The sequence below is a fragment of the Pleurodeles waltl genome, chromosome 8 (assembly GCF_031143425.1).
Source record: "Pleurodeles waltl isolate 20211129_DDA chromosome 8, aPleWal1.hap1.20221129, whole genome shotgun sequence".
Lineage (NCBI taxonomy): Eukaryota > Metazoa > Chordata > Amphibia > Caudata > Salamandridae > Pleurodeles > Pleurodeles waltl.
In genome coordinates this window covers 180681701-180703985 of record NC_090447.1, presented here as the reverse complement: position 1 = coordinate 180703985, position 22285 = coordinate 180681701, and the positions used below count along the sequence as shown (strand labels likewise).

General features: G+C 44.7%; 1 protein-coding gene across 1 annotated transcript in view; it reads left to right on the top strand.

The window, feature by feature from the left end:
• Nucleotides 1-22285, top strand: part of URB1 (URB1 ribosome biogenesis homolog) — a 683114-nt gene that overhangs the window by 620128 nt on the left and 40701 nt on the right. The window contains exons 36-37 of the mRNA XM_069204026.1: nt 9242-9418; nt 18497-18738. Of these exons, the coding sequence (XP_069060127.1) occupies nt 9242-9418; nt 18497-18738 (419 nt within the window). The remainder of the gene's footprint in view (nt 1-9241; nt 9419-18496; nt 18739-22285) is intronic.

Below are 22285 nucleotides of genomic sequence, written 5' to 3'. Positions count from 1 at the left end.
AACCACAAGACCATATGGTGATTGACAAATATACCTCTGCGTTTAATAGAGTTAAAGAATATCTGAGTATGTAAACAGGAGCGGATGCAAGTCAGGTGGAGGAAACAGGGAGAGGTTAGTGGTAAGTGCAGGTGGGATTGAGAGAGGTCTAGGAGGGTTAGACTGGATAGGCTCTCCATCTGACTCTTAGGGCATGGTTAGAAGCTGAATGTGATGGTGGGTTTAAGATTCTAGGGGGAAGGTTAAGAAGGGAGGGCAAAGAGGAAGAAAAAGTGGAGAGTAGAAGGAGATGATGGGTTGAGATTGGTTTAGAGGTCCTTGGAGAGTGAGGAAAGGTGAGAGGAGGAGAGGTGTGTCCCCATCTCCAGTATCAGTACCTATGGCTGTGCCACTGGTGGTTGGTGGTATGTGAAGTTTGACTGGAAGATATGAAAGCGGAGATGAAAGAGCCACTCTTTTGGTATGAGTGGTGTACGCAATCAGTTTAGATAGAGGGTGAGCTGGAAGGGTGGTGGTGGAAAGGAGGCCTAGGAAATCAGGGTATGGTAGAGTTGGGATGTGAAGGGAGCAGAACAAGACTGCTTAATATAGATGAATGGTAAGCAACATGTAGAATGAAGGGCAAAGGTGTGTTAGGAAGAATGGGGTAGCGCAGATCTGTGAGTGGGATGGAGCCATTCCAGTCTGTCCCTCTGCATCTTCACCCATGTTAGAGCAGCCTTTGGAAGACCATTTGTCCATTTTGCTTTAGGAAGTTCAGACTGTTTTTGGAGAAAGTGGCCATAGAGAGTGCCTCAGAGATCAGAACTGGCTGTTACTCCCAAATTTCTCTGTGTCAAAAAAGGGTGGAGGCATTTGTTCTGTTTTAGATCTTTGAACTCTCAATGTCTTCCTGTCGAATTGCGAATTCGAGATGCTCACTCTGGCTCAGGCTTTATCTGCCCTAAATCCAGGAGACTGGAGAGTGACTTTGGACCTGTAGGATATCTATTTTCTTGACTCGTTCTCCAGACCCACAGGTGCTACCCATGGTTCAAGATGGGCCACACACATTTTAAGGTTGATGCGCTCCATGTTGTCCTTACTAGTGCTCTTAGGGTGTTTGCAGAGCTGATGGGGGTGATTGCAGCATATATTTGGAGGTTGGGGATACCAGTTTTCCTCTACTTTGACTAGCTGTTGAAGTTAGGATTGTCACAGTCAGTTGTGGACCACCTCCAGATGACGGTAAACCTCCTTACATCACTGGGGTTGATGATCCATGTGCCGAAAGCACATCTGAGCCCTTCACAGAGGCTCCCATTCAGCTGAACCATCCTGGATTCAGTGCAGTTTTGGGCTTTCCCCTCTGGATTATCGTATCCAGGACATTCGGGCTAAAGGCCAAGTGTTTCAGCTTTGGTCCTGGATCTCATTCAGGATGGCTCTGAGTCTTCTTGGCATACTGGCATCCTGCTAGGCCAATGTGCTAAGTTGCTTATGCGGGCTCTGCGATGGACCCTGAAGACCTAGTGGGCCCAGCAACAAAGGAATATGTCATATTCCATTCCTGGGTACTTGGAGGCTGCAAAAGATCTGCAGTGGTGGCCGCTCAACTACAATTAAACTAGCGACAGACCCTTCTCCCTACCCCACCCAAAGCTAATGGTGAGGACGGGTGCATCATTGCTGGGTTGGGGAGTCCACCCAGGAGAGGTGGAGATTAGAGGACTGATCTCCAGCAGAAGCCTGCCTCTTCATCCCCTTGCAGGAGTTGCGGAATATGTGCTTGGTGTTGTAAGCCTTCCTGCCATCCGAGGAGCCTGGTTCAGGTCATCAAGAACCACACCACTCCCTTGTGGTTTGCAAAAAGTAGTGTGGAATGGGGACCTGGACTCTGTGCCAGGAAGACCTGTGCCTTTTGTCCTGACTTAATTGTTAAACCATCTCCCAAACTGCACACCATCTGGCAGGATCTTTTAACTCCGGGGCAGACTAACTTAGCAGGAGATGACCATTGGATCACAAATGACAGCTACATCTTGTGGTGAGTACCTGTGGTACTTGCACCTAATACCAGGTCCAGGTATCCCGCTCTCAGTGAAGTGTAAGCAGTGTCTAGAAGCCAGGCTCTCTAGAGGTAGCTATGACTAGCATCCAAGGCTTATCTATGAGACATGCAAAGCTCATGCAATATCACTACAGTCAAACAGTACTTACACACAAGAAAGAAAACACTAGAAGACAGTTGCTAAATATTTGTCAGCTATTTATACCTGCAGGGTTATGTGGAATTGGCTTGCACCCTAGGAATCTAAAGGCTTCAAAAAGGGTGGGTGCTTGATTTGTGATAATAGAATATTTGACCCCTGCATGGCATTGCAAATTATGTCTTCAGTAACAGAATTATCGGTTCTGAGAGTTTGGAATTACAAGTCAGCACTGCAGCACAGAAGCTGGAGAAGAGTTCCTGATGCATGCAAAAGGTGTCCCACGCTGGAGGCTGGATTGCAGATGGGTGTCCGTGAAGGATTTCCACCAACAAACCTTGGCAAAGGCAAATTCGTCGGTGGAGGAAAAGAGGTGCTGCCGAGAACCAGCAAGGCGCAGGAGGACTCTACCCAGGAGGGGGAGTCACAGGGAACCCATGGTGTCGCAGAAGGCCCACAGGAGCAGAGGTAGCACCCACAAGTGTCCCACAGGAGAAGGACACAGAAGTTGCTGAAGCAGCCCACGCAGCACCACAGAAGTTGCTCCCACGTCGCCGTAGGATGGTGCAGAGGCCCAGGAGTTGCAGGAGGGAGTTTTGGGGGCTAGAGCTACACATCGCCTTAAGTTCCCCTTGAATATGAAGCAAACAAGCCTAGGCAGCCGCAAAGGATGCGGTGCACGGGGGACTGTCTTGCCTAGAGTGGAAAGGACCTACCACCACCAAAGTGCAACAGCTGGTAGAGAGATCCAAGGGAGACTCTCCGGACCACCACCTGTGATGCAGGAACCATGCCACTCAGGATGAGGGGAGATCCACACAGATGGTCGTCGATGCAGCCTGGTACCTGTAGTTACAGGGGAGTGATGCCTTCACCCCAAGGGAGATTCCTTCTTCTTGTGCAGGCTGAAGAGTTGTAGTCTTCAGAGGATGCACAGCAGGGGAAATGTTGCAAAGCTGGCAGGAGTTCCAGATACAATGTTGCAGAATCTGCAGCTTGTCGGTTCCTGGAGGGTCCAGTCGCGGTTCCTGAGGCCAGAAGTCGAAGCAGAGGTAGCAGAGGAGTCCTGCTGGAATCATGCAAGCCAAATCTGAGGACCCACTCCAGAGGAAGACACTAAATAGCCCAAAGAGGGGGCTTGGTCACCTAACCAGGTAACTACCTATCAGAGGGTGCTTCTGACGTCACCTGCCTGGCCTGGCCACTCAGATGCTCCCAGAGTTCCCTGCCAACCTTCGAATCAAGATGGCAGAACCCAGGGATCCTCTGGAGGAGCTCTGAGCACCACCCCTGCGGTGGTGATGGACAGGGAAGTGGTCACTCCCCTTTCCATTGTCCAGTTTCGTGCCAGAGCAGGGACTGGGGGTCCCTGAACCGGTGTAGACTGGTTTATGCAAGGAGGGCACAAAATGTGCCCTTCAAAGCACCTATTTCCAAAGGGAGAGGGTGGAACAACCTCTCCCAAAGGAAATCCTTTCTTCTGCCTTCCGGGCTTGAGCTTCCCAATCAGCAGGAGGGTAGAAACCTTTCTGAGGGGAGGCAGCAGCTGGGCTGCCCGGGAAAACGCAATAAGACTGGTGGTAGCAATGCTGGGGGTCCTCTAAAGAGCCCCCAGAGTGCATGGAATCAAACTTTCAATACTTGCAACAGTATTGGGGTATGATTCTGACATGTTTGATACCAAACATGCCCAGGTTCGGAGTTAACATTATGTAACTGGACACTTACGAAGTCCAGTAAAATGGGGCTGCAGTTCATCGGGACACCTCTGCTAGTGCAGGGGTGCCCTCTCACACAGGTACCTGCCCTCTGGGCTGAGAGGGCCTACCATAGGGGTGACTTACAGTGACCTGGTGCAGTCATTTGTAGTGAAACCGGGTGCGTGCATCCGATTCACACAGACTGCAATGGCAGGCCTTCAGAACCCTTTGCATTGGCTCCCTATGGGTGGCCAAATAACTGCTACAGCCCATAGGGATCCCCTGGAACCCCAATGCCCTGTTTACCTAGGTACCATATACTAGGGACTTACATGGGGGAACCAGTTTGCCAATTGTGGGGAGAAAAAGGTACAATTTGGAGGAGACCCAGTAAACACAATCAAACATACTGACAACAGGTAGAAAATGGGGTAACCATGCCAAGAAAGAGGGCACTTTCCTACACATCCGGAGGTGGCATATGGCATCTTCAGCAATGATGAGAAACCCTGGCTCATTCTCTTTGCCTCCGCCAAGAACACAGTGTCAACACTTTTGTTCATTGGAGTTCCCAAGAATGCCCTTTCAGATGTATCAGCCTAGAGTTGAATATGGGACTCCTTTATACCAATCAGGCTGCCACCTCAGAATGATCTTCCGTCACAGCTGCAGGGCAGGATTTTGCACGCAGACCTGCTCAGCCTCCATTTCCATGCGTAAACATTGAATGGCATAAAAGCACTTTCCAGAGAGATTGTAGGGCCCACTCCACCAGGGCCAGGTCTGGTACCACTGAATTGACATGTAGAGTGCCTTTCCTGCATATTTGTCAGACAGCAATGTGGGCATCAATGCACATGTTCATAAAGCATCCTAACACTCCAGTTTGACAGGAAGGGCATTTTGGTTGCTCAGTCCTGTAGGACTTTTTGGACTGCGTCAATCCACAGACTGACCACTTAGAGAGGTACTGCTTTGATATATAATCTCAAGGGCAGGAATATGCTGTTAGAATCAATCAGGAGAACAAGTTACTTACTTTTGTTACTTCTGTTTCTGGTAGATACTGTATCTAACCAGAGATTACTCACTGCACTCCTTCCCCCATACTGTGAAATTGACTATTTTTTCATCTAAAAAGTTCTCAAGTTAGTGATAAGCACAAACAATTGGTCCTTTAGACCTCCATGTCTTAGGGTGTGGACAGTGTGAAGAATGAAACTGACATCAGCATTCTTGTGTGATGCTTATATGCAGCTCCATTCGTCACTTCTGGGGAGGAGGGGAGTTGTTGCGTAGCAGCATAAGGCCACCTGCTGGCACACAGGGCTATGCAGAAAAATCTTCCTTTTCCAATCTGGCACCTGAGAATATTCTAAAGGTGAGGAATCTGTGGTTAGATAGTTTCCACCAGAAAGAGCATTACCAAAGGTAAGCTTCTTCTGCAACTTTTAAGGCACATGCTGGAGTACATTATTAGCCCAAGAAACATTGATTCTATTATATTTGTGTGCAAGTGAGACCCGCATTATAAACCTAGTAGAATAACAATGTTTATTCTGCCAGTCTGATCGTGAGCGCCGTTTGTGCTTGCACTCACCTCCGCAATAAGCAGTGTTTCATATGTTCAGAGACAATATTTCTATAAACAACAGTGTGAACTATCCCTGGGTGTGGTGGGTGGGAGTTGCCCTCTGTTGCAGATTTAAAATAAATAAATAAATAAATTAGTAATGTACTGCTGTTCTAAGGCGTGTTGTATCCTGCAAAGCTTCACTCTGAAAACTAAGGTACAGCATTTGCCATTTGGAACTCATTGTTTTGCTGATTTCTCGCACCCTTAGCCTCCAGTAGTCCCACTTAACTATTCCTTTGCCCGACAGGACTACTGCTTTGTCCTGACTGCCCCCACCCTGTCTTTTATTTATTTAATAATATTTTGCCCGCACACTGCTTTACACCAAATAATAATTTTTGCCAGCATTAATGATAATACAAAGCAGAAAAGTGCTGCAACATAATAAAGATTAATAGAGAAAATTGGGAAAATTACAGATTTCAAATTATTTTTGAGGTGCCACATAAAGAGCAACAGGTTTGGGTCCGTTTGGATGACAAAACCAGAACCTCGACTAACTTAGTGTTGAGTAACTGCCCACTAACTCCAGGAAGGGGAGAGAGGTTAACAAGATAGGCTTTAGTCAATACTGAAGAAGGAATTGTGTGTAATTAAACATATTTACATGCAATGCATCAAAACCTGAAATGAAAGGAAGCAGGGAGCCTGCATAGACTGATAATATTTAGGGAGGGATCTTACGCATTGAATATTAAAAACAAAATCAAATACATATGTGAATTATGAAGGGAACTTTAAAAAAAAAAAAGCACAAACATGCTACATGATGAGATCAGGATTTGAAGTAGAAGCCTTCTGGACAAGAATATCCAGTGTTGTCACACGTCATCAACCAAGAATCTTCTTTTACTATTGACTTGTAGATCTCTTTAATGACTCAGGTTCTATTTTCTTGTTGCTTTATTCTGCAAGAACTAAATAGATATTGCACAATTATCATTTCTCTATGTTGGCAGTATTCTTCCTCAACTATATTTTGGTCTGCATTCATTAGGTGTTCAATTGCCCAGTGAGGCGTGAGGCCAGGCCCTCTGAATTAAGTGTTGTTTGCACGGTATGGAGGTAATGAAAAAATTACATTTATTAATCATGCTGTTACCCCAAGGGTGTCCTGGCACTAGATGTGTAACAGCCTTAATATGTCTAGGATGGAAAGAGTCAGGTTTTTAGACTAATTTGTAAAATAAAATGTCATTTTCTAGAAGGTGCTTGTTCGGAGATTGGTTTTCAGGATTTAACTGAAAGGAATGAAAGGGAGTACCTTTATGCTCATTTTAGTGGTGGTGCCAGTAGTTGAGCAGAGGCCCATCATAAAGCCCTAGCAGGCAGGGATAGCCAACATTTAGACTGTCAGTATCTAGGCTCTTTCTGGTAAACTGCACATTGAGAGGCAGAAGCTTTTGAATGCTGATCTTTTGGCTTTCAGAAACTAATGCAAAACATTAACTTGAGGAGATGTATGTCCTGTGAGGAAGAACAACAGTAAGACATGCCCCAGCAGTGTGTACAGATTGCAGTACAGCCTGGATAGTGTTTGGTGTTCCTAGATGTAAGGTGTCGCAGTAGTCCAAACGCCATAGTATTATAGCTTAAATAATGATTTGTGGTAGGCTGCACGAGTGGACCGATCCTATGCAGCACCATAATGTAAAAAGAAGCACAGTGAGGATGACTTTCTTAATTTCAATAAAAAGAGAGAATGCTTAATCAAATTCAAAAACAGGATTCCTCCCAGAAGATACTTATACTGGAGATGTGCTCAAATTGCCCGGCCACCAGGGTTCATCACACAAAGTGGTCTCCAACAACTATCAAGACATCTGTATTTAGTTTTAAAGAATCTAATTTTCCACAGCCAAGAGGTATTGCTGAAAGCTGCCTAGATTTGTCTTGTAGAATCATCAGGCCACATGGCAATTTGAGTGACATCAGTGTAAGTCATGAAAATAAATCTGAAATACTAAATAAGTCACTGCAAGTGGGACAGATATTTATTGCATAACGCAAGGGGAAGCCATGACACCTGTATTAGCCTGTGTTCTAAAGGTAGACTGGAAGGAGATAGATTGACTGCTCAAGTGCAGTGTGCCAACTGAGATGATAATCCTGCTAGATCTTGATTTCCTGCTTGATGTAGACTTAAAAGAAGGATGTAATGTGACAGTATTTCAAAGACAGTGGGTGGGCTAATGAAATTATTGCCACCTTGCTTCCTGCAGCCACAAACATTCTAAGTTTTATTATGGGATAGACCAGAGCGGTCTTCTTCCTGCTAGATGGGTGGAAACATAGTTGTGTTCGATCCAGGTACTGATCTAATGACAAAGGCACTGACTTCTACCCAGACTGTCTAGGAGGGGAACCAAGGAAATACTTTGCTTACACTGCTGTTGGGAAACATGACAACTCTTCTCCATTATCGTTGGGAAATACACGACTGCTTTACCTCCATTGCCCTCAAACCAGGTAAAACCTGTCCTAGCCCTGCCCCTCTTCCACAAGCCTATTCATTTGGCTTCTGTGGAGTAGATCATCACATTTAAGCTGCTCTGCATTGTTCATGATGATACTCACCATCTTGCATTCCCCCGAACACCCTACTTTCTGTTAGTGAGATTCCTTGATGAGCACTGCTGTAAAAAAAAAAAAAAAAAATAGCAGCAACATTATTTGCAGAAAGGGGCAAGGGTGGGTAGAGCCTCCACTGTCCAAGCAGCTCAGATTGAAAATACAGTTTAACCCTCAGATTAGATTTATTGATGTCTGCTTTGTTTTCACAAGTCAAAGTATGGACCCTGCAAAAGTTTTCAGGTTTGCGGTAAACCCCTGTTACTTACAGTCAGCTTGATACCTCTTTCAGACATTGAGAGATTTCACAATAAAGCTTCTCATCCCACAGCATCCCACGGGAGGTACTGGTTCGCCAGTGTCAAGCACTGTTTCCTCCCCAGAGGTAATTATCCTGTATTGTGCAATAGTGAGTAGACATACTAGAGTTCCAAAGGCAGCCATTGATTCCCATCTAACCCTCAACCTTGATTCAACCCTCCCCCCTCCTTTTGTAGGCATTAGTTCCTCTCCACACTGTATTTTAACAAAAGGGACATGGCCTCCCCCCCTCCACAAGCCCCCCAGACATGCATTTCTTTGCACATTTGTTTTAGCAGGGATAGAATATGTTGTTTAAAGTACACATTGTCTTAGAAATATCAGTCGGTTGTTCTCTGTTGTTTTTTTTTAAGTTGATGTTTGGAAAAGATCAGCATATATTCTTACCGAGAAAACCTATATTGCATGACCTCGAAACGTTTTACTGTTTAGTCTCTTCAGTCATCGTTGATGTTGACAAATTGAATCAGGTGACTGATTATCATGTAATACCCTTGTGCAGCTTCCCATACACTGACATTTTGATTGGTTCAAAAATGTTTCCAGATCAACTTTTGGAAATGAATGTTTCACATTCTGCGACTTGAATAGCAAAATGTTGCTTAAGTCCACGAGGTTAAGATATGGGGCATATGTTGACTATTAAAGGGTGTCACTGCAAGGCCAAATCAGCTAGGAAGAGTTCTGTTTCATTCATTCATGGGGATACTAGTTTTCTAATTGACCATTCCATTAATGGAATATGTATGCTTTTGTGCTGTCAGTATTTAGTTACAGTGATTGCATCCTTTGCTGTTTTGTAAGCCATGTTGTTTGTATTTTAGGTTTCACGACAACAGAATGTTAGCTAGTGTTATAACTTTATTGAGCAACTTGTGGAAAACCATCTTGGGAGACCGAGTGAGTGAAAAGGAAGCGGCAGAGAAGCAACCGAAGCTGCTACCTCTGCAGATAATCAACGAGTTCCTCCATGTTTTCATTAAACTCATTGAGTGTATTCGGTAAGCCATTTTCTGACATGTGTCTCTGTTCATGAAGTTTTATTTTTCTAAAATGAGTAGTAACATTCTAGAAGGCTGATACAGAGAGTATGGCTGTTTAACTTTTTTTAAAATACAGCCTAGGCAAGTAGAAATATGAAAAAGTATCAAACTAAAGCAGGCAATGTGAAGCTTAAGTGTGTTCATTATGTTTGGTGGGCAAACATGCATGCAGGTGGCTCCGGTGACATATGTCACTGATGGGTTGTGGAGCACAAAGTGGGGGTACAATAAATGGTTTCTGCTCCATTCCATATGCTGTGAATCATAGGTGTTAGGAGACCAAACCAAAGGGAACAGCTAAATTCTAGTGCAGGGACCTAAGTACTACTAAGTCCCTCTGTAGCTTCTTCAGCTGTTGCCTGCTGTAAGCTGCAGTGAAAGAGTAGGGAGACTATTGGAAATAACACTAAAGGATGCATTGTCCTTGACTGTGTCAACAACTGTGACCAAGGTTGAGGGTGGAGGGTTATAGTGGAATGGGCAAGATGGCATTAAAGAGATGCTGCCCAAGACCACAAACATTCTTCATATGCCCCTTACTTCAAAGTGATAGCTGTGTTAGTGAGGCTATGCATAACTGGTATTTTTTTGCTTATTTTTCTTTCACTGTTCAGATTCAACACATTGTAGTAGTCCCTCTTTGAGACTCAACCTAATGACCATAGGGTTACTACTGCTCCACTGCTGCTCCTGCCTTTGTTGCACCTCACTGGAGCAGCAACTCATCTAGATCAAATAGAGGGCATTGGAAGTGCTAAAACCCTGAGGGTGGTACTTACTGTGGGAGGAGGGTTGGTGGATGAGATAGGTTTGAAAAGTGCTACCCACAAAGACGGTTCCCGCCATTTTCAACCATAGTAGCCCCATCTCCTAGGCAGGTACAGGGATTGTCCCAGCTTTCACTGTACTGGTAAATTAATATTGCTTACACCAAGTCGCCTGGCATGACGACAGGCACAATGATATGGATGAAGGAGTTGCTGCCCAAATCCTGGGCACAGCAGATATAAGTCTGTACTAGCTCCTGCATACAGGTGCTCCTTCTGCCCCAATTCACCATCCAGTCCTTGATGATGACTCTGCCACAGCCCTAACTCACAGAAAACACTTCTCTCTTCAACCTTTTCTCAGGATACCACAGCATGTACAAAAATATATATGTTTTTCAACAAAATGAAAAAAATATTCCTATCTAAATATTCCTTGAGCACCTGTTGGTTTTTCTTGGACTTTAATTATATCTGGTGGTAAGATGCTAATACTAACAAACCGTCCCAGCAATAGTAGAATACTGTTCCCTTGTTCTAAATTCATGTAGAGCTCAAGACTTGTCTTAGTTCAAACCTGACCACCTTCCTCCTTCATTTCAGGGCTATTAACGAATCTGTGATCCCTGTGGCAGGCATAGTCTCCCCTATTTCTGTGAACCTATGAACAAATAATTCCTGGGTTTTTAAAGGAGCCTCCTATTGCAGAGCCCAAGAAATGAGATATCCTCCCCCCAATTCTCAGAGCTTCTTCACCCATTACTGTAAGTTTGACCACTCTTCAAAATGTTTACACTCTCCTTAGACAGTGCTTTATTCCACGAAGAACCTTGCTTTGTACATATTATATTTTTATGTACCAAAGTCCTAGCTCATCACCAAATTTCCCAAAGCACTTTATGTACTCCAACATAATGCGGTGTCAGTGTTTATTAGCCATATAATTGCAGCCATAAGCAATCAACCTGACTTAACTAATAACTCAAAATCTTGCATTTCATTGATAGTGGGCACAGTGATAGGCCTGGGGTTTAAGAAGTATATACTGACGCTATTGATTAATGATCTTCCTGTGCAAGACCATAACATTATGTCAAGTAGCAAAATACTACAAAATGATGGATGAAATATTTGCATTATTCTCAGTCACTGACGATTGCATAGGCCACATTCCAGTCCATCGTCCAAATGATGCACCGGAATGCGGCCTCAGCCATCACCAGTGACTGAGATTTATTCAAGCGTTCCTTCCATCACTTCTGTTTGTTGCAGGAGATGGTATTCCCAGAAGTGCCATAGCGCTCAATCTATACTTTACTGATAAGGCCTAAGAAGGCCAAAATGGGCCTAGGGTTGCTTCTGTTCCTGTATGAGGGGACGTGGCCTGGGACTGTTTCTGTTGGAGCAGGACCAAGACCAATTTGCATATGGTTAGTCTCTGCTTAACTTGAGTAGACTGCAGGCTGTCAGAAGGGCTGTCCATCTCCTGCTTTGTTAAAGATGTCAGAAAGCTCTGAATGAGACTGATGAAGGAAATCATGAACGCCTCAAACTTTAGGCTGTCCGCTGTTAAGGTCACCGGTGGGGCCTTTAGGGCATTTCAATTCCTTCAGGTTGCACTTGTATAATTTAAGATTTGGTATTAGGTCTTGTGTATAGTTTCAGGTAGTCTTCATTTGTAATAAGGTTTATTCACAAGGTAGGAGTCTTGGGTTACAGGTAGAAGATGTTATAAAGGTAGCAGAAAGGCCCCACTGGGAGCAGCATCCTTGCTGCTCAGCCCACGCATTCCAACTGACACTCACTCAAACCATGCACACAGCAGCATTCTATTACCACGCACTGGGTGAGCTGCAGGGGACATATAACTAGGGAGAGAATGCATGGCATAGAAAAGAGTATAACACACCAGCCTTGACTAACAACATTAAAAGATTAAAGTCCTATTTGAGTATTTTATAAAACAAGCATATGTGTATGAAACAGTATGTTCGATGGCATGTGTAGCTGCAGATACACATGCTGTGCACAGTCCGCCATCTGGTGTTGGGCTCGGAGTGTTACAAGTTGTTTTTCTTCGAAGAAGTCTTTTCGAGTCACGAGACCGAGGGACTCCTCCCATTTCGACTCCATTGCGCATGGGCGTCGACTCCATCTTAGATTGGTTTTTTTCCGCCATCGGGTTCGGACGTGTTCCTTTTCGCTCCGTGTTTCGGGTCGGAAAGTTAGTTAGAATCTCGGAAAAAATCGTCGGTTTTGTTTGCGTTCGGTATCGGGTTAGTTAGAACAAATCGACACCGAATTTTGAAGAGGTCCGGTGGCCCTTCAGGGTTTTTTCGATCCCCAGTCGGGGCCTGGCCGGCCCGGCCACGTGCGACTTCAAGGCCGATGGAACGGACCCCATTCCGCTTCTGCCCAAAATGCCATAACAAGTATCCGTATACGGATCAGCATCTGGTCTGTAACTTGTGCTTGTCCCCCGAGCACAAGGAGGATACTTGTGAAGCCTGTCGAGCGTTTCGGTCGAGGAAGACGCTGAGAGACCGAAGAGCCAGGAGACTACAAATGGCGTCCACGCCGACAGGTCAAGAACGTTTCGAGGAGGAAGAAGAGGCTTTCTCCATCCACGAGGAGGATTCTGAAGAACTCGACGCCGAAGAAACCCCCCAAACCGTGAGTAAGACGTCGAAAATCAAGACTCACGAGAAGTCCACAAAAGCCCAGGGGACGCCACCGCCAACAGGCCATGGCTTAACCCGAAAACTAGGTGACCGATCCAAGGCACCGAAAAAGGGCATGCTGGTGTCGAAGTCATCCGACTCCGGTCGAGATACCGCCACACAGCAACCTCGGAGCCGAGACAGCGGCTCCGAGAAACTTCGGCACAGAGACAGCGGCACCGAAGAATTTCGGCACCGAGACACCACGCCGAAAACAAAGAAGGTTTCTTCGGAGCCTAAAAAGACTTCCGAAAAGGTTTCGGTTCCGAAACATCCAACCTCGGAGCCGAAAACTAGTTCCTATACAGAGGAATAAGGATTAACCTCCCAATTACACAGATTTGGAGAGGAGCTTCAAGCTGTGGAGCCTGACTACACGCAAAGAAGGCTTCATATTCATGAGGACACAGGGAAGATAACCACTCTTCCCCCAATAAAAATAAAAAGGAAACTTGCCTTTCAACAAAAGGACAAGCAACCACAGGCAAAAGTGGCAAGGAAAACAACCCCACCACCGTCTCCACCACCATCAATACATGCATCACCAGCAACAACTCCACCACTGATGCACTCACCAGCTCATACTACAATGAGTCAGGATGATCCCGATGCATGGGACCTTTACGATGCTCCAGTGTCTGACAACAGCCCAGACTCCTATCCCACAAATCCGTCACCACCTGAGGACAGTACATCCTACACACAGGTGGTCGCAAGGGCAGACGAATTTCACAACGTCACCCTACATTCTGAACCAATTGAGGATGACTTTCTGTTTAACACCCTATCCTCCACCCATAGCCAGTACCAAAGCCTTCCTATGCTCCCAGGAATGCTAAAACATTCAAAACAAATATTTCAGGATCCAGTTAAAGGCAGAGCCATAACTCCAAGGGTGGAGAAAAAGTACAAGCCACCGCCAACAGATCCATTCTATATTACAACACAACTAACACCAGACTCAGTAGTTGTCGGGGCAGCTCGTAAGAGAGCCAACTCTCATACCTCAGGAGACGCACAAGCAGAAAATCAATGGCGTATTGCCAATTCACAAGCACTTTTGGCAAGATACGACAGAGCTCATTGGGATGAAATGCAACATTTCATTGAACACTTACCCAAGGAGTTCCAAAAAAGAGCGCAACAGGTGGTAGAAGAGGGACAAAGTATCTCAAATAATCAGATAACATCTTCCATGGATGCAGCAGATACAGCTGCAAGAACAATAAACACTGCAATCACGATACGACGGCACGCATGGGTGCGCACTTCAGGGTTCAAGCCGGAAATCCAACAAGCTGTGCTCAATATGCCATTTAATGAACAGCAATTGTTTGGGCCGGAGGTAGACACTGCCATTGAGAAACTCAAAAAAGACACCGATACAGCCAAAGCCATGGGCGCACTCTACTCCCCGCAGAGCAGAGGCACATTTCGAAAAACACCTTTTAGGGGAGGGTTTCGAGGTCAACCCACAGAAACCACAACCTCACAAACAAGGCCTACTTACCAGGGTCAATATCAGAGGGGAGGTTTTCGGGGGCAATATAGAGGGGGCCAATTCCCAAGAAATCGAGGAAAATTCCAAGGCCCCAAAACTCCTCAAAATAAACAGTGACTCACAAGTCGCACAACCCCATCACATAACACCTGTGGGGCGAAGACTAAGCCAATTTTACAAACTTTGGGAGGAAATAACAACAGACACTTGGGTCTTAGCAATTATCCAGCATGGTTATTGCATAGAATTTCTCCAATTCCCTCCAAACGTCCCACCGAAAACACACAATATGTCAAAACAAGATATAGATCTTCTAGGACTAGAAGTTCAAGCATTGCTACAAAAGGACGCAATAGAATTAGTACCAAATCTACAAAAAAAACACAGGAGTTTACTCACTGTACTTTCTAATACCCAAAAAGGACAAAACTCTGAGACCAATACTAGATCTCAGAACACTAAATACCTACATCAAATCAGACCACTTTCACATGGTCACGTTACAAGACGTAATCCCACTGCTCAAACAGCAAGATTACATGGCAACATTAGACCTAAAAGATGCGTATTTCCATATACCAATACAGCTTCACACAGGAAATACCTAAGGTTCGTATTCCAAGGAATACATTACCAATTCAAAGTGTTGCCATTCGGAATAACAACTGCGCCAAGAGTTTTTACAAAATGCCTGGCAGTAGTAGCTGCACATATCAGAAGGCAGAAAATACATGTGTTCCCGTACTTAGACGACTGGTTAATCAAAACCAACACGCTAAGACAGTGTTCACAGCACACAAACTATGTCATACAGACCCTTCACAGGCTAGGTTTCTCCATCAACTACGCGAAGTCACACCTTTTGCTGTGTCAAACACAGCAATACTTAGGAGCGACAATCAACACAGCAAAAGGGATTGCCACTCCAAGTCCACAAAGGGTTCAAACATTTCACAAGGTAATACAGGCCATGTATCCAACACAAAAGATACAAGTCAAAATGGTAATGAAACTCCTAGGCATGATGTCTTCATGCATAGCCATTGTCCCAAACGCAAGATTGCACATGCGGCCCTTACAACAGTGCCTAGCATCACAATGGTCACAAGCACAGGGTCAACTTCTAGATCTGGTGTTGATAGACCGCCAAACATACATCTCGCTTCTATGGTGGAACAGTACAAATTTAAACCGAGGGCGGCCTTTCCAAGACCCAGTGCCACAATACGTCATAACGACGGATGCTTCCATGACAGGGTGGGGAGCACACCTCAATCAACACAGCATCCAAGGACAATGGGACATACATCAGAGGCAGTTTCACATAAATCACTTAGAACTGTTAGCAGTATTTCTAGCGCTGAAAGCATTTCAACCCATAATAACCCACAAATACATTCTTGTCAAAACAGACAACATGACAACAATGTATTATCTAAACAAACAAGGAGGGACACACTCGACACAGTTGTGCCTCCTAACACAAAAAATATGGCATTGGGCAATTCACAACCACATTCGCCTAATAGCACAATTTATTCCAGGGATTCAGAACCAGTTGGCAGACAATCTCTCTCGAGATCACCAACAAACCCACGAATGGGAAATTCACCCCCAAATACTAAACAATTACTTTCAAATTTGGGGAACACCTCAAATAGATCTATTTGCAACAAAGGAAAACTCAAAATGCCAAAACTTCGCATCCAGGTACCCACAAGATCAATCCCAAGGCAATGCTCTATGGATGAACTGGTCAGGGATATTTGCGTACGCTTTTCCCCCTCTCCCTCTCCTTCCATATCTAGTAAACAGGTTGAGTCAAAACAAACTCAAACTCATACTAATAGCACCAACATGGGCAAGGCAACCTTGGTACACAACACTACTAGACCTTTCAGTAGTACCTCATGTCAAACTACCCAACAGACCAGATCTGTTAACACAACACAAACAACAGATCAGACATCCAAATCCAGCATCGTTGAATCTAGCAATTTGGCTCCTGAAATCCTAGAATTCGGGCACTTAGACCTCACACAGGAATGCATGGAGGTCATAAAACAAGCTAGAAAACCTACCACTAGACACTGCTATGCAAATAAGTGGAAAAGATTTGTTTATTACTGCCATAATAATCAAATTCAACCTTTACACGCATCTGCAAAAGAAATATTAAGAAACTTACTACATTTGCAAAAATCTAACCTAGCTTTCTCTTCCATTAAAATACATCTTACGGCAATTTCTGCTTACCTACAAATTACGCACTCAATTTCATTGTTTAGGATACCAGTCATAAAGGCGTTTATGGAAGGCCTAAAGAGAATTATACCACCAAGAACACCACCAGTTCCTTCATGGAACCTCAACATTGTCCTAACACGACTCATGGGTCCACCTTTTGAGCCCATGCACTCTTGTGAAATGCAATACTTAACGTGGAAAGTTGCATTTTTAATTGCCATCACATCTCTAAGAAGAGTGAGTGAAATTCAAGCATTTTCCATTCAAGAACCATTTATTCAAATACACAAAAATAAAGTTGTTCTACGGATCAATCCTAAATTTTTACCAAAAGTAATCTCACCGTTCCACTTAAATCAAACGGTAGAATTACCAGTGTTCTTCCCACAGCCAGATTCTGTAGCCGAAAGAGCACTACATACATTAGACATCAAAAGAGCACTAATGTACTACATTGACAGAACAAAACTAATTCGAAAGACAAAACAACTATTTATCGCCTTTCAAAAACCTCATACAGGAAATCCAATTTCAAAACAAGGCATTGCTAGATGGATAGTTAAGTGCATTCAAACCTGCTATCTTAAAGCTAAAAGAGAACTGCCTATTACACCAAAGGCACACTCAACCAGAAAGAAAGGTGCTACCATGGCCTTTCTAGGAAATATTCCAATGAACGAAATATGTAAGGCAGCAACATGGTCTACGCCTCATACATTTACCAAGCACTACTGTGTAGATGTGCTAACTGCACAACAAGCAACAGTAGGTCAAGCTGTATTAAGAACATTATTTCAAACTACTTCAACTCCTACAGGCTGAACCACCGCTTTTGGGGAGATAACTGCTTACTAGTCTATGCACAGCATGTGTATCTGCAGCTACACATGCCATTGAACGGAAAATGTCACTTACCCAGTGTACATCTGTTCGTGGCATTAGTTGCTGCAGATTCACATGCGCCCACCCGCCTCCCCGGGAGCCTGTAGCCGTTTAGAAGTAGATATCAAACATTTGTACATTTGTAAATATATTACTTAAAACTTTATTATGTACATACGCATTCACTCCATTGCATGGGCACTATTACCAGCATACACAACTCCTACCTCACCCTCTGCGGGCAAAACAATCTAAGATGGAGTCGACGCCCATGCGCAATGGAGTCGAAATGGGAGGAGTCCCTCGGTCTCGTGACTCGAAAAGACTTCTTCGAAGAAAAACAACTTGTAACACTCCGAGCCCAACACCAGATGGCGGACTGTGCACAGCATGTGAATCTGCAGCGACTAATGCCACGAACAGATGTACACTGGGTAAGTGACATTTTCCATTCTTATTGAGGCCATCTAGTGAAATCCACACACCTATATCCATCATTAAGGATTCCAAATCATACCTTCTTTTGATGTTTGATTATGTTTCTAGACCTATTGTGACATGATTCGTTTCTCACTGGATAGCTCCCATGATTATAAGTTCTGGGGGTACCCTTAGCCAAAATATTTAAAATGTATCATTGACTGTGATTATGTAAGGTAGGGAGGAAGAACTGAAATATGAAAGGGTGCACAGGGGAGTAAAGAAAAGAACCACAAGTGATGGCCAAGGCATGGACCCTTGACATCAAAGAGTTTTAGGGTACCATATGACTTAACGCGAGTAGTTAACAACATTATGATGAGCTTGCCATGGAACTGCTTCAACATTTAGACCAAATAACCTACAGAATGTAAAGTTATTCCTAATAAGTATACATGGTTTCCAACAGACAGCTTTAATGTGTGTTGACTTGTTACAGGACGAATTTAGAGTTAGTCCATCTAACTCAGTTCTTCAGTTCGTTAAGTTCAATACTGCGGTATCGTGCTACAGTCATGACTGCTTTCAAGCAAATGGACAGGTTTACCCTGAACGAGTCAGTATTTTCAACAAATGCGATCCTGATGCTCTTGCACAAGTGGAGTGTGATTGAAAAGGACAAGGAACTTCAAGGTGATCTGCAGACATTGGCTCAGAAATACAAGGTCAAAGAACTGCTTAGTAAGTATTGTGATTTCTCCTCTTGGTGTGTGTGTTTGAGCCATTGCTTCAAGTGATATCTCTGTAGCCATGTCACATTTTTGCATTCTTAAACCAAACATGACTAGTTTAACTGGTTACCTCCAGTTTACATTTTTTATTTTATATACCATACACATCTACCATGTGGGGTGTCATTGTTTCTTGTTAATGACCCTAGTTTTCTGCAGTTCCAGTAGGCGTTGCATATTGTGGTATAGAAGGCATGATCAGCTAGAAATCATTGTAGCACCAATGCTGGCGGAGCACAGACAGAAAGTTTGCCTGGCAATATCGCCAAAGAATATGCACACCTTTTTGTTTTTACAACAAATACGCTCCTTAATATAAATCGTTTTACTTCTGATTAAATTCCCAATCATGCTGTTGTATATCATTTACTAGCTAACCTTTTTCTTATATAGGCAGTCTTCTTTTTGTTAAATACCCTTAGGCCTGTGGCACTGGATATAGCTTTATTGTAGGACATATGGTGTAGCACTAAGGCAGCAGCAAAGGTGCAAAGCAGAACGTGCTAAGTAAAATTAAATGCAGCACTTTACATTCCAATTGATGGCTGTAATTGAATGCCCCCAGTTCCTGTTACCTTCAGAATTCATTACCAATCTAAAAGACTGAAGGAGACTTATTATCAAAAATTGCTTACAAAATGTTTATAAAGAAAATACAAATGAAAGAGTTTTGATTATATTGGTAATTGCACAGAGTTTAGAACATCACTGATAAGCAACAGCATTTTATTTCTCCAAAAGTTTGTGTTCCTTGTGCAATCATTGTACCTTGAGGCCTCTCCTGAGTCTGGACTCCTCACCCTAGGCCCTGCCACTGACGAGAATGCTTCTTTTGCCATGGTCATGGAGAAGGGTGGCTGAAGTTCTCAACATCCAGCTTCCCACCCTAGAGGTCAAAACCAATGTACTGACGAAAGTACTCCTGCTGGGGCAAACCTGCACTGCACTCCTACTACCTTTTACCAAGGTACTTACTGATACTTTCCTGGGTGCCCGGGCCAAATCTTGCTGCACCCACACATCCCCCACACCCCTGACGTTAATTGCAAATTTGCTAAACTCACCCACACTGCCCCTGGCAACCCCATATGTTTATCTCAGCACCCTTCTCGTGAAAGCTTAGTAGTCCAGACCAGTCAGACAAACCCAAATACTGTTCAATGGAATTTGTGGCTGTAGATACACATATTCCTGCCACGTAGTGTTGGGTCTGGAGTGTTGCAAGTTTTTTCTTCGAAGAAGCATTTTCAAGTCACAGGTTCAAGTGACTCCTCTTTTTCGTTGATACTGTACATGGGCATCAACTCCTTTGTAAGATTCTTTTCTTTCAACCATCTGGTTCGGACATGGGTCTTCACGCCTGGTTCAAAATCTTTCCTTCCGTCTTCTCTTTATCAACAGTATTGTTTCTCGATTGAGTGTTTCCATCTTTGCGTTCACCTCCTCTCGTCGGTCTGGGCACCGACCGCACGCCCTCTGGGGTGACCTCAACCATTTCTGGCCTACTTCAGTACACGGCACCAAAGAGTATGCTGAGTTGATGGAAAGGACACCTTTTCTTTTCTGTCCTCAGTGCCACTCAAAATTCCCCCACACAGATCAACATCTGGTGTGGAACCTGTGCCTCTCCCCCAGTCACCAAGAAGCTACCTGGGTCGCCTGCAAATCCTTCTGGTTGAAGAAGACCCTTTGGGACCAAAGAGCTCGTCGGTTGGAGATGGTGCACAAAACTTTGGACGACACCCTGGATGTCTTTTGTGAGGAACACGCCCAGGACGGACCAGAACAAGAGGAGTTCTTCTCCATCCATGACCCGACGTGCAGTCGGACATCAAAAGCCACGAGGTAACACCCACACAATCCATGAGGACCGTGGCCCCTTCTGCCCACCCTAACACTGTTAAAAAGACCCTGGCAGAGGTCACCGTACTCCCACTGACACCAGGCCATGGTCAGATCCAAAGAACTGTTTCGTCTGCCCCACCCTCTGGCTCCAAAAATAACCAAGACACCATCTTCAGCTTCGACCGCTGCCACCTTGGTCCAAGACACTGCACCAGAACTTCAGCTTCGAGTACTTCGGTACCGACCCGAACAGCTAACACTTCCACCTCAGTGCTGAGCAAATTTCACTGATCAAAAACTTGGTACCAAAACCACAGAGACAAGATCTTCGGAGCAGAAGGGCTCTAGCTAGTCTTCAGCTACACCTTCACCTGTGGAACCAAATTTGGAGACCATGGTGCTTGACAGCACCTTCTCCATATCCAGGAAGATACAGGGTGCATTACTGCTTCCCCCTTGTACTTTTCAAGAGGAAATTATTCTTCCAAGAGGCTTTGGACACTTCTCCACCTCCACAGAAGGTAACCAAGGGCAGTGCTTCCCCTACACCTACCAAGCCTTCTCCACCTCTTCCTCATCCACCTCCTCCACAACCTGCTTCTCCTCCACCTCCCAGCCATCCTCGTTCACCTCCCTCACTTACTGCAGGAGATTTTACACCTCTGGGCCCCCCTCGTTATACTAGGAAGGATTTGGATGGGACACAGCAGGACCCAGATCCATGGGACACATATGACCCTGATCCCATGTTGACCAAGAAACCAGATTTGTACCCCCACACGACCCTCCCCACCAGACGATAGCAAATCTTATCAACAGGTAGTAGCTCGTGCAGACTCCTTCCATAATGTTGAGCTGCATAGAGACCCAATCGAACACGACTTCCTGTTGATACCCTTACAATCACACCCAGCGATATACAGTTTGCCCCCACGGTCCCTGGCATGCTTCGTCACGCAGACTAAATCTTTAAAGTACTTGTCCAATCTAGGAATATCGCCCCTAGAGTAGATAAGAAATATAAGTCTGCTCCCACTGACCCGCTAAATATCAGGTCTTAGGTCCCTCTAGACTCCATAATGGCCACCACTGCACATAAAGGGGCAAGTAGTCAGGCCACACAGGACTCTCCTCCTCCAGATAAGGAGAGTTAAAAGCAGGATGCCACATTCAAAAGGGTGGCTGCCCAGGCAGCCAATCATTGGCGTATCGCCAATTCACAGGCCTTGCTAGAAAGATATAACAAGGCTCACTGGGATGAGATGGAAGAGCTCCTCCAATTTCTCCCAGATGAGCAAGGCAAAAGAGGACAGCATATTGTTCCAGAGGGGCAAACAATCACAATTAATTCCATCTGCTGTGCTCTAGATGCTGCAGACACAGCTGCATGTGGTATTAACACTATTGTGTTAATAAGGAGGCATGCATGTCTTTGTTGCTCTGGGTTCAAACAAACCACAGGTCTGCCAGGCGGTGCATAATATGCCTTTCAACAATAAGCACCTCTTTGGCTCCCAAGTGGACTCCACCCTTGAGAAGCTGAAGCACGATACAGACACTGCAAAAGCCATGGGTGCTCTTCAGTCATCCTCACAAAGGGGCACTTTCATCACCCCACACTCAGAGGTGGTTACAAATCAACAACCTCGAAG